The sequence below is a fragment of the Erinaceus europaeus genome, chromosome 11 (genome assembly GCF_950295315.1).
Source record: "Erinaceus europaeus chromosome 11, mEriEur2.1, whole genome shotgun sequence".
In the NCBI taxonomy this organism is placed as follows: Eukaryota; Metazoa; Chordata; class Mammalia; order Eulipotyphla; family Erinaceidae; genus Erinaceus; species Erinaceus europaeus.
Genome location: NC_080172.1, coordinates 22,818,528 through 22,831,294, shown reverse-complemented (window position 1 = coordinate 22,831,294; position 12,767 = coordinate 22,818,528). Strand labels below are relative to the sequence as shown.

The 12,767-nt window shown below is 45.3% G+C and overlaps 1 protein-coding gene across 1 annotated transcript in view; it reads right to left on the bottom strand.

The window, feature by feature from the left end:
- RGMB (repulsive guidance molecule BMP co-receptor b) overlaps nt 1–12,202 on the bottom strand; it is a 32,096-nt gene extending 19,894 nt beyond the window's left edge. The window contains exons 1-4 of the mRNA XM_060201202.1: nt 11,899–12,202; nt 10,826–10,901; nt 7,122–7,375; nt 490–998 (exon numbers count right to left, since the gene is read on the bottom strand). Coding sequence (XP_060057185.1) covers nt 490–998; nt 7,122–7,375; nt 10,826–10,830 — 768 coding nt within the window. The 5' untranslated portion in view covers nt 10,831–10,901; nt 11,899–12,202. The remainder of the gene's footprint in view (nt 1–489; nt 999–7,121; nt 7,376–10,825; nt 10,902–11,898) is intronic.
- Nucleotides 12,203–12,767: the final 565 nt, after the last annotated feature.

The following is a 12,767-nucleotide window of genomic DNA, read 5'->3' as shown; positions in this document are numbered from 1 at the left end:
CAAATTTATAATAAAATATGTTCTCTGATGGATCACTGCCTCAGATTGTACAGTTTTCTTTATCCAGAACACCCACTGGAGGAATCTGATATATATCAACAAGAATTTCTTCAAGAAAAGTCAGTTACCCACACATATTAAGCTCACAAGGAAATCACTGAAAGAAAGAAAAAAAAAACACCTCACATTTTCATTAAAGTCTTCGCCTTACCCCTGGAAAACTCAACCTCACTGTTTACTTTTTATTTTTTTCGTATCACTGCCTATTTAAATTTAGAGCCACATTTTACACAAACCCTAAAATAACGGAGAGAAATTCTTTACTAAATAATTTCCATTTAATCCTTGATCAACCCTTGGTTCACTGCTTTCCAAGAGAACCAAAAAAGTTCCTTTCAAAACCAGATCTTTCGTATTACAGTTCAAAAGCTGCCTGAAGAAATAACCATCTGAGAGTTACAAGTAAGAAGAAGAAAAACATGTACTTGCCTTATTTGTAGCAGTAGCACTGGATCCAGGGACAACTGGCACATTCGTCACTTGAACCGAAAGATAGTTATTATCTATGAGTGGCCAGGCTCCTTCCACTTTGCACGTCTGGAAGTGATCCTTGAAAGTTCTAAGGTGAGGATCTCCAAACAAACCACAAAAAAGGTAATTGGGAGGGTTGTGGTCCCCTCCCCGGTATTCTCTGGCTCCCGCGTGGCTGTGATAGCTACAAGGATCATGGGTCACTTCAGGGTTGGTAGAGGATGTGGGTCCATCCTTAGAACAGTTCCTCTGGCTCATGAGATCACTGATACCCAACACAGCAGAATGGTATACCAGGTTGCCACGGCAGGCTTTTGAAGTTCTCTGGGTGCAGCCAGCATAGGCGCGTAGAGCTTTGCAAAACTCAGAATCAAAGCCGTCAATGGCAGAGTTCAGGTGTGAAGTCAGGGACACAAAGTCTGTAGTACATTTCTGGATTCGACACTGGGCTGGCTGTTGACAGTCACCTAAGGGAAAGAAGACAAGACCAAGCAATCTAAATGCTTCGTAACTTCCGGAGCTGCATGAGAAAATGATATTCTCCTCTGGGAACTGCTTGTTCTACTTCATCTACTCCTATTTTAAGAAGGCCGTCAAAAATAGGACTGCATTGTTTCTGCATTTCTCTTAAATTATGCCACTAGGAGAAAAACTGCAAACAGTCAGTCACCATTAAACTTTAAGCAGGAAAAAAAAAAACTTTAAGCCAGGGCCAATGTGAACGAACATGTTGTTCAGCCTGGTGTTCTTAGGTTAAAATCACAAGGGAGTAGTAAATAAAATATTTGCTCTACTTCCTATTGTTTATTGATTTTGACTTTTTTTTTTTTTTTTTTTTTTGGCTCAAAGACCAAGATGTGGACTTAATTTTGGTTTTGGAGAAAAAAAAAAAAAGCCTAAGTAATCTGCTCAGGAAAGCATTATCTATGCACAAAACCATGATTAAAGTTTCCACACCTCAGGCAGGGGGAAACCCCGAAATTATAGCATGACTAGATAAAATAGCTTATCTATTCTAGTCTGATTTTAGGAGGGGGTATCCAGATACTAAGTTATTCTGCATTTCTAGAGTGATGCTTGTCAACAACTTGCATTTACTGACATTTAAATTCTGTACTTCTAGAAAGAATAAATGTTGTCTTAAAAAATGAAGTGAAGGGGGAAAAGTGATTCATATGACCAAGGTATATATTCATTTTTTCTTTCTTCTTCTCCTTCTCCTTTTTTTTTATTACTTTTTTTTTACCAGAACACTGCTCAACTCTGGCTTATGGTGCTGGGGATTGAACCTGGGACTCTGGAGCCTCAGACATGAGTCTCTTTGCATAACCATTATGATATCCACCTCCACCCTATATTAATTTCCTTAACTCCCACCACTCAAGGGCTCCAGCTCCCAAACTGTTTAGCAGTAAAAGCGCACAACGCTGAAACCACCCTATAGATAATTCCACTAGCTTTTTTTTTTTTAAATGTAAGAAACAGAACTAGAAAACTGTAAGACACAGATTTCTCAGAGTACAGATAAACTTTATTTCCTCCTTATATCAATTTGACTTAAGCAAAGTTAAAAGTAATGTAAAAAATCAAGTATTTTGCCTTAATATTAAAGTTTTAGATAGGGGGCCAGGCGGTGGTACACCTGGTTAAGCACACACAGCACAGTGCATAAGGAGCCTCGTAAGGAGCCAGGTTCAAGCCCTTGGTCTCCACCTGCAGGGGGAAAGCTTCACGAGTGGTGAAGCAGGGCTGCAGATGTCTGTCTCTCTTCCTCTCCTCTCTCAAATTCTCTGTCTCTATCGGATCATAAATACATTTTTAAAAAGTTTTAGATGTTTTACCCATGATTCTCAGATAAAAACTTATAAAGTCTGTGAAAGCACAAAATTTCTAAGACCACATGAATCATGTATGCTAGGTGACTTAATATTTGGGTTCACAATATAAGAAATAGAATAAGGGGAAAAATACCTTTATTACTTCGCTCAAACATACAGGAATGTAACATACATTGTATGTTATTTAAAGTCTTTATAGGTCTCTAAAGAATTCTCTTAATCTCTTCAAGTCTTCTATTTCTAATCTGAAAAATGATAAGGTGATTATACAGAACTTTGTGATCTTTTTCAGGCACAAAAGATCTTATAGCTCATAATCTAGATGGCAAAAATAACCAGTAGAATGTTATTAAATAAACATTTAGTTAAACATGGGGGCATAATAAATTTAAGACTATTATCCTGACTTATGATTTAATCCGGGAGTCGGGTGGTAGCGCAGTGGGTTAAGTGCACGTGGTGCAAAGCACAAGGACCAGCGTGTTAAGGATCCTGGTTGGAGCCCCCAGCTCCCCACCTGCAGGGGAGTCGCTTCACAGGCGGTGAAGCAGGTCTGCGGGTGTCTATCTTTGTCTCCCCCTCTGTCTTCCCCTCCTCTCTCCACTTCTGGTCTGTCCTATCCAACAATGACGAAATCAATAATAACTACAACAATAAAATAACAAGGGCAACAAAAGGGAATAAATAAATATTAAAAAAGGAACTTTAAAAAAATATTTCATCTGATAAAGACTTAAAACTGGGGGCCAGGCACACCTGACTAAGTGCTCACATTACAGCGCATAAGAACGAACCAGGGTTCAAGGCCCTGGTCCCCACCTGCAGGGGGGAAGCTCCAGGAGTGGTGCAACAGGGCTGCAGGTGTCTCTCCATTTCTCTCTCTCCCTCCCCTCTTAATTTCTGTCTCTATTCAATAATAAATGGAAATACACACAAAGATGTTTTAAAAAAAGACCTAAAACTAACCCCCATATCCTTTTTAGGAAGATATTTTAATCTTTTCAGTAGCAAGGTGCTTTTAAATTTCAATTAGATAATTCTGGAATAAATGAAATTTTCATTTCTGACTTCATTTATGGGGAAAAATAATGTCAGGAGGGGAAATGACAATCTCTGGAGACAACCCCTACCTTCCTCCCCGCCTCACATTTTTAAATATCAATGTCCAAAAGGGGGGAAAAAATGTATGATAGGCTGGGTATTCAGTCACTTTAACCAGAGAAATGGAGAAAATTAAAACTATCAGACACTTAGGAGCTATTTACAGCTATTACTAAATTGCACTAAAAAATTTCACAGAAATACTTTCAACTGTTTGTCCTTTTTTATGCTTGCTTATTTTAAAGTTGACAAAAGCAGCCGTAATATTTCCAGAATTTCCCTGAGTATATCAAATCATTTTCAGTTACTTTTATACAAAAAAAAGCATAAAATCACAATTGCAATAAAAACCTTTAGATGGCATTAATGTCCTTTTATAGATGGGATAATTCAGGCCAAGGGATACAAAAGGTATTGTTTGGTTGGATCACACATGGTTAATATTGGTTGGATCACACATGGTTAATATAAAGTCCAAGACATGGGTTTTTTCCCCTTTTATCTCCATGTTCCTTCTACTGGTTCTCACAATAGTACTTAATGGCTGAAAAGACTTGAGTAGCTGTTGTATCTTTTTTTTTCTCTTTTTAAAATTAAAGCAAACAGAAAGCAAGAAACTCAAAACTAGGCCGAGATCACTCAGCAACACACCACAAGTGAATGACCGCACGAGAACTTTCCGCTAAACTTGCAGAGCCCATTTGCTCTTTTTATGGTCTATAAAATCTATCTGAGCATACACTTACTTATAATTATTTCAAATAGTCATAAAAAAAAAATCAAACGTAAGAACAGCATGGAAATGCAGATGCAACTGTTCAGCAGGGAAGATTTTAGATTCCCAGATCCTAGTTAGTCTCCTCCCACTTCCCTTTTTCATAGCAGATAGGTGGCTAAATCTCACATAAAACAGAACTCCTTGCTCCTTGGTTTCTTTCGCTTTAGATTCGGGTTCTGACAGTCTTTTCCATTAAAGATGATGGGAGGGAAGGAAGCTAACTAGGGAGAAAGTGTTATTGGGTCAGCAGTTTCAGCTTCATTGCAAGCTTCTGTATAATGACTAATTGGCAGCGTACACCCAGAAATATCCAGGCTTCATGAATTTATAATGACAATACACACTTTGCCTGTTAGAGGCGGTCAAGTAAGCCTCCTGTCAAAATGCCAAGACAATGCAACACAGAAACAATTTCAAGGATGTAGTCAAGACCATGAAGTGGATGAGTAAGCAAGTAACTCCCATATTGGACCCACACTCAGGAATTACAAGTGTTTATTTAAAGGAAAAAATAAAATAAACAAAAATGCTCCTTATTCCCCAAGGGCAAAACTTAAAATCTGCGGTTTCTTCTCTCTTAATTTTTTGAGTCAGATTATCTGTCATTGGCAAGATTGTACTGTCATTCCTGTTAATGAAACTGCTAAAGGATTTGTGGGCCTTGAGCTTTCTTTAAAGAATTAGACATAAAGACCTCACCAATTAATGACAGCTTCCTCAATGGCAGGAGTGAATGTGTGAATGTGCAGTACAATTGCCAGCCAAAAATAAAAGAAATGAGATACGCTGAAGTTGAATTAAATGAAATGTGGAGCCATATGGGGTCCTGAGGCAAATTATATGGATCCAGGCATAAAACATATGGTAGCCCATCTGTAAAAAGCACTCAGCTAGGCTCCCTGCTCTGAGCAACAACCCTTACATTTCAATAGCGCAGCTCTTCAAAGAAACCTTTCAAAAGGAGCACTATAACTAGATTAATTGCTCAACTCCCAACAAGTCCGGCCACAGAAATCACTTACCATTAACAATCCTAGGTAGAACCTGGTGGTGATTTTAGTATTTAAAGGGTACATACTGAGACAAATTTCACATTCCAAGTTCTAAAACTCTTAACCAAGCTTGTTTTGTCTTTCATAGGCCAGTAAAGAAATTTTAAGGACCACATTCCAATCCTGCCATAGAACCCTATGGCAAGTAAAATAAACAGCATCCAAGCAATCCAGAGAGCAACAGCTCTGCAGCACTTCCATTTCCATTTCAAGAAACCCAAACTTGACAATAATGGAAACATCCCCCAAGACCCCCAACACAAAAATCACCCCCAGAATATATCTTTCAACAAAACATCCCATTGCAACTTAGAAAAAGTCATTCAGTTTAAAGCCACTAATTTAAAGCCTTAGTTGCTGTAAAACTTCCACACACACACACACACACTCTTTTTTTTTTTTTTTTTTTTTTACCAGAGCACTGCTCAGCTCTGGCTTATGGTGGTGCTGGGGATTGAACCTGGAACCTCAGAACCTCAGGCATGAAAGTACCTTTGCATAAACATTATGCTATCTAACCCCACCTCTTTTATATTCTTTATTAAGGTTCAGTCCAATTTCTCAAGTTAAATGTTAAAATGCAGCTGCTACATCACAATGCAATGTTAAAAATAATAAACTGTCTTGTTTAAGTGACATTCCTCCATTAATTGAAAGAACTTCCTGCTTCCTAGCACCGCAGGTATGACTTAATAAATGGCTGTGACCACGCATCGTTGGGGGATATTTAAAATTCTGAATTCTCTACATCAGAGCATTGTGTCTACTCTCATGACAAAAAGATATCCAAGGAAAACTAACCACTACTCTGTTCTCAAACTAAAAGATAGTTCTCTTCCAATTCTGGTAGTAAAAAATTATTTATCTAGACAAACTCCTCTAAGTTGATACTGTTTCTGCGAGGTGTGTCTTAGATCTCACTGAGACAATAACTGGCACAAAACGTGTTAATGAACAAGAGAAAAATAGGTAGCCGAGGCTATAGAAGGCTCGTCTTGCAGGCTTACTTTGCTAAGAACAAAAATCCTCAGCTGCTTCGGCAGGGGAAAACACCCATCTTCAGAAAGCAGTCTGAGATCTGTCAACCCCTCCCGGAACTCGAAAACACGCGGCTAGCCACAAAAGCACCATTTTTTTTTTCTTTCCCTCTCTCTCTCTCTCTCTTTTTCCCAGAGAGCTCGAAAGCCGAATTAAAAACAGCTTTCTCAACTACAGAAGAAATCCCCGAGTAAGGAAAGTTCCCGTGACTTGGGAGATTAACTCCGGGCTTCTCAAACTCGGGTGGAAATCTTTTCATCTGCTGCGATTTCTTCGCCTCCTACCTACCACCCACCCGCCAACCCCAGCAGAAGCAGCACAAGGCTCCTTGTCTCCCCTGCGAGGCTGCGGCGGCGGAAACCTGATCCCCGCCTGACTTTCAGTAAACACCAGTGCAAGGAGCAATAAAGAGCAGCCAGAACATTTGTCCAGGGCGCTCAGCCCCCGCCACCCTCCACCCGTTCAATCTTTCATTAGCGGCTCTCGGAGGGGTGACGGGCCGACCTGAGGAGGAGAAAGCGGGAGGGAAGGAGGAGGAGGAGGGTGGGTGCGGGGAGAAGGGCGGCCTCTCCCGGGTGCACAGGGCGCGCCGCCCCGATGGCGGGCGCGCCGCCCCGATGGCGAGCGCGCTGCAGCCCCGCTTAGGTGGGTGCCGGGCGTGGGGGGCGCTCCTGGAGTCCTTTCCCGTCGCACCCAGCCGCCCTAGCGAGCAGACTGCCGGACTCGGGGGGCTCAGGGAACAAAGCCCTCGGGCCTGGGGCTGACCCCGCCCGCGTCCTGTACCTGCGTGGAGCAGCCCGAGGCTGAGCAGCAGCAGCAGCAGCGCCGGCGGCGGCGGGCAGAGGCGGGGGCGCGGCTCCCCCCCGGCGGCAGCGGCGGCGGCGGCGGCGCAGGAAGGTGCTGCTGCTCTCAAGCCCATGCCCGTCCATGCAGGTCTCGTGGGCTCCGGCGAGGGCGGCGGCGCGGGCGCCGTGGCGGGTGTGGAGCCGTGGCAGCGGCATGGGCCGGGGGACAGGCCTCGCTTCCTCTTCTTCCTCCTTCAGACCCGCGTCGAAGAGCGGCCGCCACCGCCGCCACCGCAGCGAGCGGGGCGCCGCGGGCGGAGCGAGTCGGCGGTCGCGACCACGGGGCGCAGCGGCATCGCAGCGGCAGCCGGAGGCAAGGGGAGAGAGGAGGGAGAAAAGACACAAAGACCGTGAGCGAGTGTGGAGACAGACCCCAGACGCGCGGACGTCCCGCTTGCAGCCAGCGTGGGCTCGGCTGGCACGGAGAGCGGGGTGTGGAGCCGCCGGCCGCGCGCGCACCCCAGCGAGTAGCCGCCGGCCGCCCGGGTATCTGTGCGGAGGGCCCCGCGGTCAATCAATCTCAGCCCCGCACTGCTGCACGGCCCTGTCCTCTACCCACCAATCCGCGTCGCCACCAGCCTAGGTCACGCCCACTCCTGCCTCCCCATTGGCTCCGAGCGCGAATTCGCTTGACCCTACGAGCCAATCACAGAAACCCCAAACGCCCGCCCCCGCGCCTCCTCGGGTCTCCAGCCTGCACAGAGTAATTCGAGTTCCGCGTCTGTGGATTGCGGGTCTGGTACACTGCGCTTCGGCCCAGCCTCCACGCTTCTCCTTTCTTTTCACTCTCCTCCGCTTTCTCCCCTCCCCATACGCGACTGGCTGTTTCCTCGCACCCAGTAGAAACGGAGGACTGCAATTCTCCAAAGCCGGCCTTACAAAGCAGCTGGTCTTTGACCTCTCCTTGAATTAATTAATATACCAGGTTTCACTTCCCACAAGCTTTTTTTTTTTTCGTCTCCTTTTATCATTCCTATTCTGCCCTCTTAACTCTGGCTCCTAGGAGGAAACGGGTGTTTTTACTGAGTGCAGGTTCTCAAGAACGCAACCACACACTGCGGAGCCGCGTTTGTAGCCTGTTGCGGAATTTTTGTAAAGCAGGCTGGGCTGGAAATCCCAACAAGACTCTGTGGTCCCAGGCAGATCAAATGGGCTGGGAAGGGACCCATCAACTCCCGGAGGTATTTGCTGGCAGGTGTGCAAGGCTCAGGTGTTGTTTCTTTTGACATTTCCCTTCCTGAAAGCAGCGGGGAGGGGTCTGAGAGTGGGCGAACTTCAACGTGTTCGGTTACAGTGTAATTAGATTAATGAGGATGGTGAGTTTTTAATGCAATGTAATTATGCTATGATTTGTTGTTGCTCGGTGGCTTTTCCACAAATTTTCAGAGTCTATTAGATTAATTCAGTGGCAGGTCAGTTTTACTTTTGTGATTGGATTGATCAAGAAATGAGGAAAGAAGTCTGCCAGAAAAGAGTTTGCCAAGTGGAGACACAGAAATGCATATTGTAAGATTGATGATAGGTTCCAATTTGTTATCAGTAAGTGTGAAGTGGTTTCTAATCTCAAGAATGTCCTCAAAATCACTTCCTACAGCCTTCCACTGTTTTGCAGTTCCCCAGAGAGCTTAGGGCTGCCATTTTAAATTCACTTATATCTAGATCACAGTTTGTAACTCTGCCCTGCTCAGAATCTTTAATTCAGAATTTTACATCAACCATGGATTCATTAATATAACACATGTTACAATGTGCTAATCAATGGATCCGGGTAGTTAAGAGCAAGTCTTTAATCACAGAAATGTACTCATTAGAAACATGAATTATACAAACCACTAAGTCCCCAAAGGAGAATACCTGCCTATTTTTTCACTACAGCTTTTCATTGTTCATTACATATTATGATGACTCAAGTGGCAAGTACACCTTTCACTGCCCAAGATATAATCCAAGCCGTGTGTACATCCATAATATGCTTAATAATAGCTTTAGAGTTGCCTGGAGACATGACTTTTGGGGGGAGTTATCTGAGATGATTTTTAGATAACACTAAATAAAATGCCAGTAGAGTAAAAAATGTGCTTTTCCCCAATTGCTACCTATAATCATTGCAATACAGTTAACGGGATACTGGTAAATGACCTTTAAGAAGTACTCATATATAAAGGTTTTCTATTTAGTTAGTTAAGAAAGACTAAGTTGGGAGTCAGGCGGTAGCAAAGCGGGTTAAGGGCACGTGGTGCAAAGCGCAAGGACCGGCATAAGGATCCTGGTTGGAGCCCCGGCTCCCCACCTGCAGGGGGAGTCGCTTCACAAATGGTGAAGCAGGTCTGCAGGTGTCTTTCTCTCCCCCTCTCTATCTTCCCTTCCTCTCTCCATTTCTCTCTGTCCGATCCAACAACGACGACATCAATAACAACAATCATAACTACAACAATAAAGGGCAGCAAAAGGGAATAAAAATATTTTTTTTTTAAAAAGAAAGACTTAAGTTTTATCTTTTTTTTTTTATCTTAACCCAACAGTTAATTCACTCCTATAGAAGAGACATTTAATCTTGTTGTCCATACTTTGCAACATATAATCAAGACTTAAGGATCAAATTCAGTTTAGTTTGGGTCTTTCTGTTAAGAACTTCCTTTGATTTTTTTTGGTCCCTTCTTTACTCCCCTGCCACCATATCCTGTTACTTAAGAATATAGTGCTCTAAATTTTCTTATCAATAGAGGGCGCACTTGAGTCACTGTCAATTCTGGTTGTAGAGACATGGAACTGCTCTTTAGAGGAAAAAACTTATGTTTCTTCTAAGGTGCTTTATTGCTCCTCTGTTGTAAAATTTGACAAGCTCGAGATTTATAAGGCTAACAATTCACTTTTTATTGCTGCATAAGTGTTCAGCCGGCTAGAGGAAAATGTTAATTTTCACAATTAAGCCGCAAGGTGGTTCCTATTTCAAGACATTAGGTCAGTCAGTTGACACAGTTGCTGGACAAATTCTGTTAGCAAAAGATTTCATCGACTTGGGAAGAAAGATCAGATGGTGGAATTATAACTTATAGTGCATCCACTGCTCCAGCTCTTTATACTGCAAGGTAAGGAGAATTTTAAGACTACAAATATCCATCTGGGGTGGAAGCTAGAATACAGCTATAAAATAGAGGATTCATTAAAAGTTTTACATTTTTTAATCAGGAAAAATCGTGAAGTGACAACAAGGACAACTAACAAATCCATTCTATTTTTTGTCACTTGTACTCTTTCTCCCTTTGTCTTTAGTTTCAGAAGGGTGGTACCTGTACATAAATTCAAGGGGCCCAGAAAAATATCCCATTGTATGAACTCGACATATAAACATACTTAAAATACATGCCAGCATCATTAATGGTTTCTAACCAAAATGGAGTACCCTGACTTAACTTAGTATGATGTCTTCTTAACTGTCCTACTGTTAGTATATCTACATTTCCAGAAATCTAACAAGAGCATCTCTGCTTCACAGACCACCAAGAGGAACCATCAAACCCAGGGTTGAGATCTGTGTGACCCATTTTTAGAAGGGTCCACGGTATAAGCAAGGCTGGGCTGAAACAATCCCGAGTCAGACCGCACAGAGGCAAACAGTTCATGGGTTGTATTGATACTTACATCATTCTTAACCCTTTCGCTCCTGGAGGCGGCTTGCCGGGATGTGAGGGTACCCGAGCTCCGGAACACACAGGATCTGGGTGTGAGAGAAGAGCCCCAAAGACCGGCATGAGCGCTGTGCCCCTTTTAGCAGAGGACCCGGGGTCTGCGTGGGGCTCATGGCCCGAATGTAGAAAAGGGCCTGGGTGATCCCTAAGGACTGCGCTGCGCGGCTCCCGTTGCTCAAAGCGGCAGGTGCAAAAAGCATTTGGGAGCCGCTTGCCAGCGCGCGGAGGTAATGCGCTTCCTGTCCATTTATCTCAGGAAACCAGTGCAGCTTTCCCTTCGAAACAAAATTAACCTCTCATTAGCCAGCCACCCACTCCCGAGAAGGCCTTAAAAGCTTTACCAGCTCGCTAATGTATTTAGGGTTTTCTTGCAGCCAAACGCTGTCATGGTCACGACTGCCATCAGCCTCGGGGGTTCCTTTGGGCTGCCCTAAGAACAAACTGTCTACCTAGCCCCAGCCTCAGGACTGCGGAACTCTGGCCAACTGGGACCCCAGTTTGTAGGGTTGGGCAGGTCGGTCATTCAGGAACGAACTTCATGGCAGAAACTATCAGAACAAGTTACTCTAATTTCAAGGGAGCTCCGTCACATCGAAACCTTAGCTTCTCTGTTCTCAATTAACAAGCAACTTAAGCAGTCAGCTGTCCCAGCTTGTGCGCCAGTGCAGCGGGCAGCGGGCAGCGGGTGCGGGAAGCCTTGATGGGGCGCAATGGGCCAATAATGTAAGTTAGGATCTAGCCGATTTCTGGAATGGAGAATCCGATTTCAACGTGGTTCTAGTACTGCAAGTGCAAATAAATAAATCGTGTGTGTGTGTGTGTGTGTGTGTGTGTGTTGGAGGGAACCTTTGGGAGCACTGGGTTTCTCTCACTCTGGTTCCCCTCCTCCCTAGCCGTCTAGAGGCTGGCAGATTTATACCACACAGGTGGACTGAGACCTAAACAAAACAGTCCCGGTCGCTGCCTGCCGCTTGCCCCCCACGTCCCCTCGGCCCACCGCAAACTTCAACAAAATAAACAACTCACCACAGGCATTCCCTTGTCTGCAGCGCAACGCTTGCCAGCTGGGAAAATAAGCCGCAAGCCACGCGGCCGGGTCGCGGAGAGAGGGCAGCTCTCCCCCGGGTGGGGGCAGCGCTGCCCCGCGCAGGGGGGAGGCTCCTCCTCGGGGGCCACAGTCCCCGCAGCTTCCCGACAGCAGAGTGAGCGCCTGGGGAGGAGCTGCGCCCTAGCAGCCCGACTGCTCCTTCTGCCACCTAGGGGAGGGGGCGGGGAGGCAAGCCCTTGGATCTCTCCAGCTTCCCCCTGGTCTCTCTCCGCCCGCCACCCCACCCCCCAATCTCCCTCCTATTATTTGCTTTTCCAATAAGTGCGAATCTAGGGGCCTGGACTCCACCCTTCCAGCACCACAAGGCCTCCTGGTTGGCGCTCCCCGGATCTTTCCAGCGCAGCAGAGGAGAGTGGCGGCGGGACCTGGCTCCCCAGACCTCGGCCTCCGGGTCCCCACTGGGCTCCCGCTTCTCTCACCTCCTTCCCCACCCCACCTCAGTAGAGCACAAAGACACCTTTCACAGCTCCAGTGCTGCCCTCCGCACCCCCCAAGTCTGACGCATTGCCTTTGCCCACCCGCGGCACCAACCTATTCTCCGGGTGTGATTGTGCCAGCGGTAGCGGGGCAGGGCGGCCGCGGACGCAGTCTGTCTGCTCGGTGCCTCTCACAAATGTGCTCCCCCACCCCACCTTCTGCCTCATGCCCCAGATCCCCCATTACCTTCTGCTACTCTCTTTGGATGTTCACTAGCGGCCACAAAATGCTCTCATCCTCTCTCATTTATCAGAGAGAGAGAGAGAGAAAAGACAATCCTCTATTACTTTCGTCGAAATAAGGAATGCAG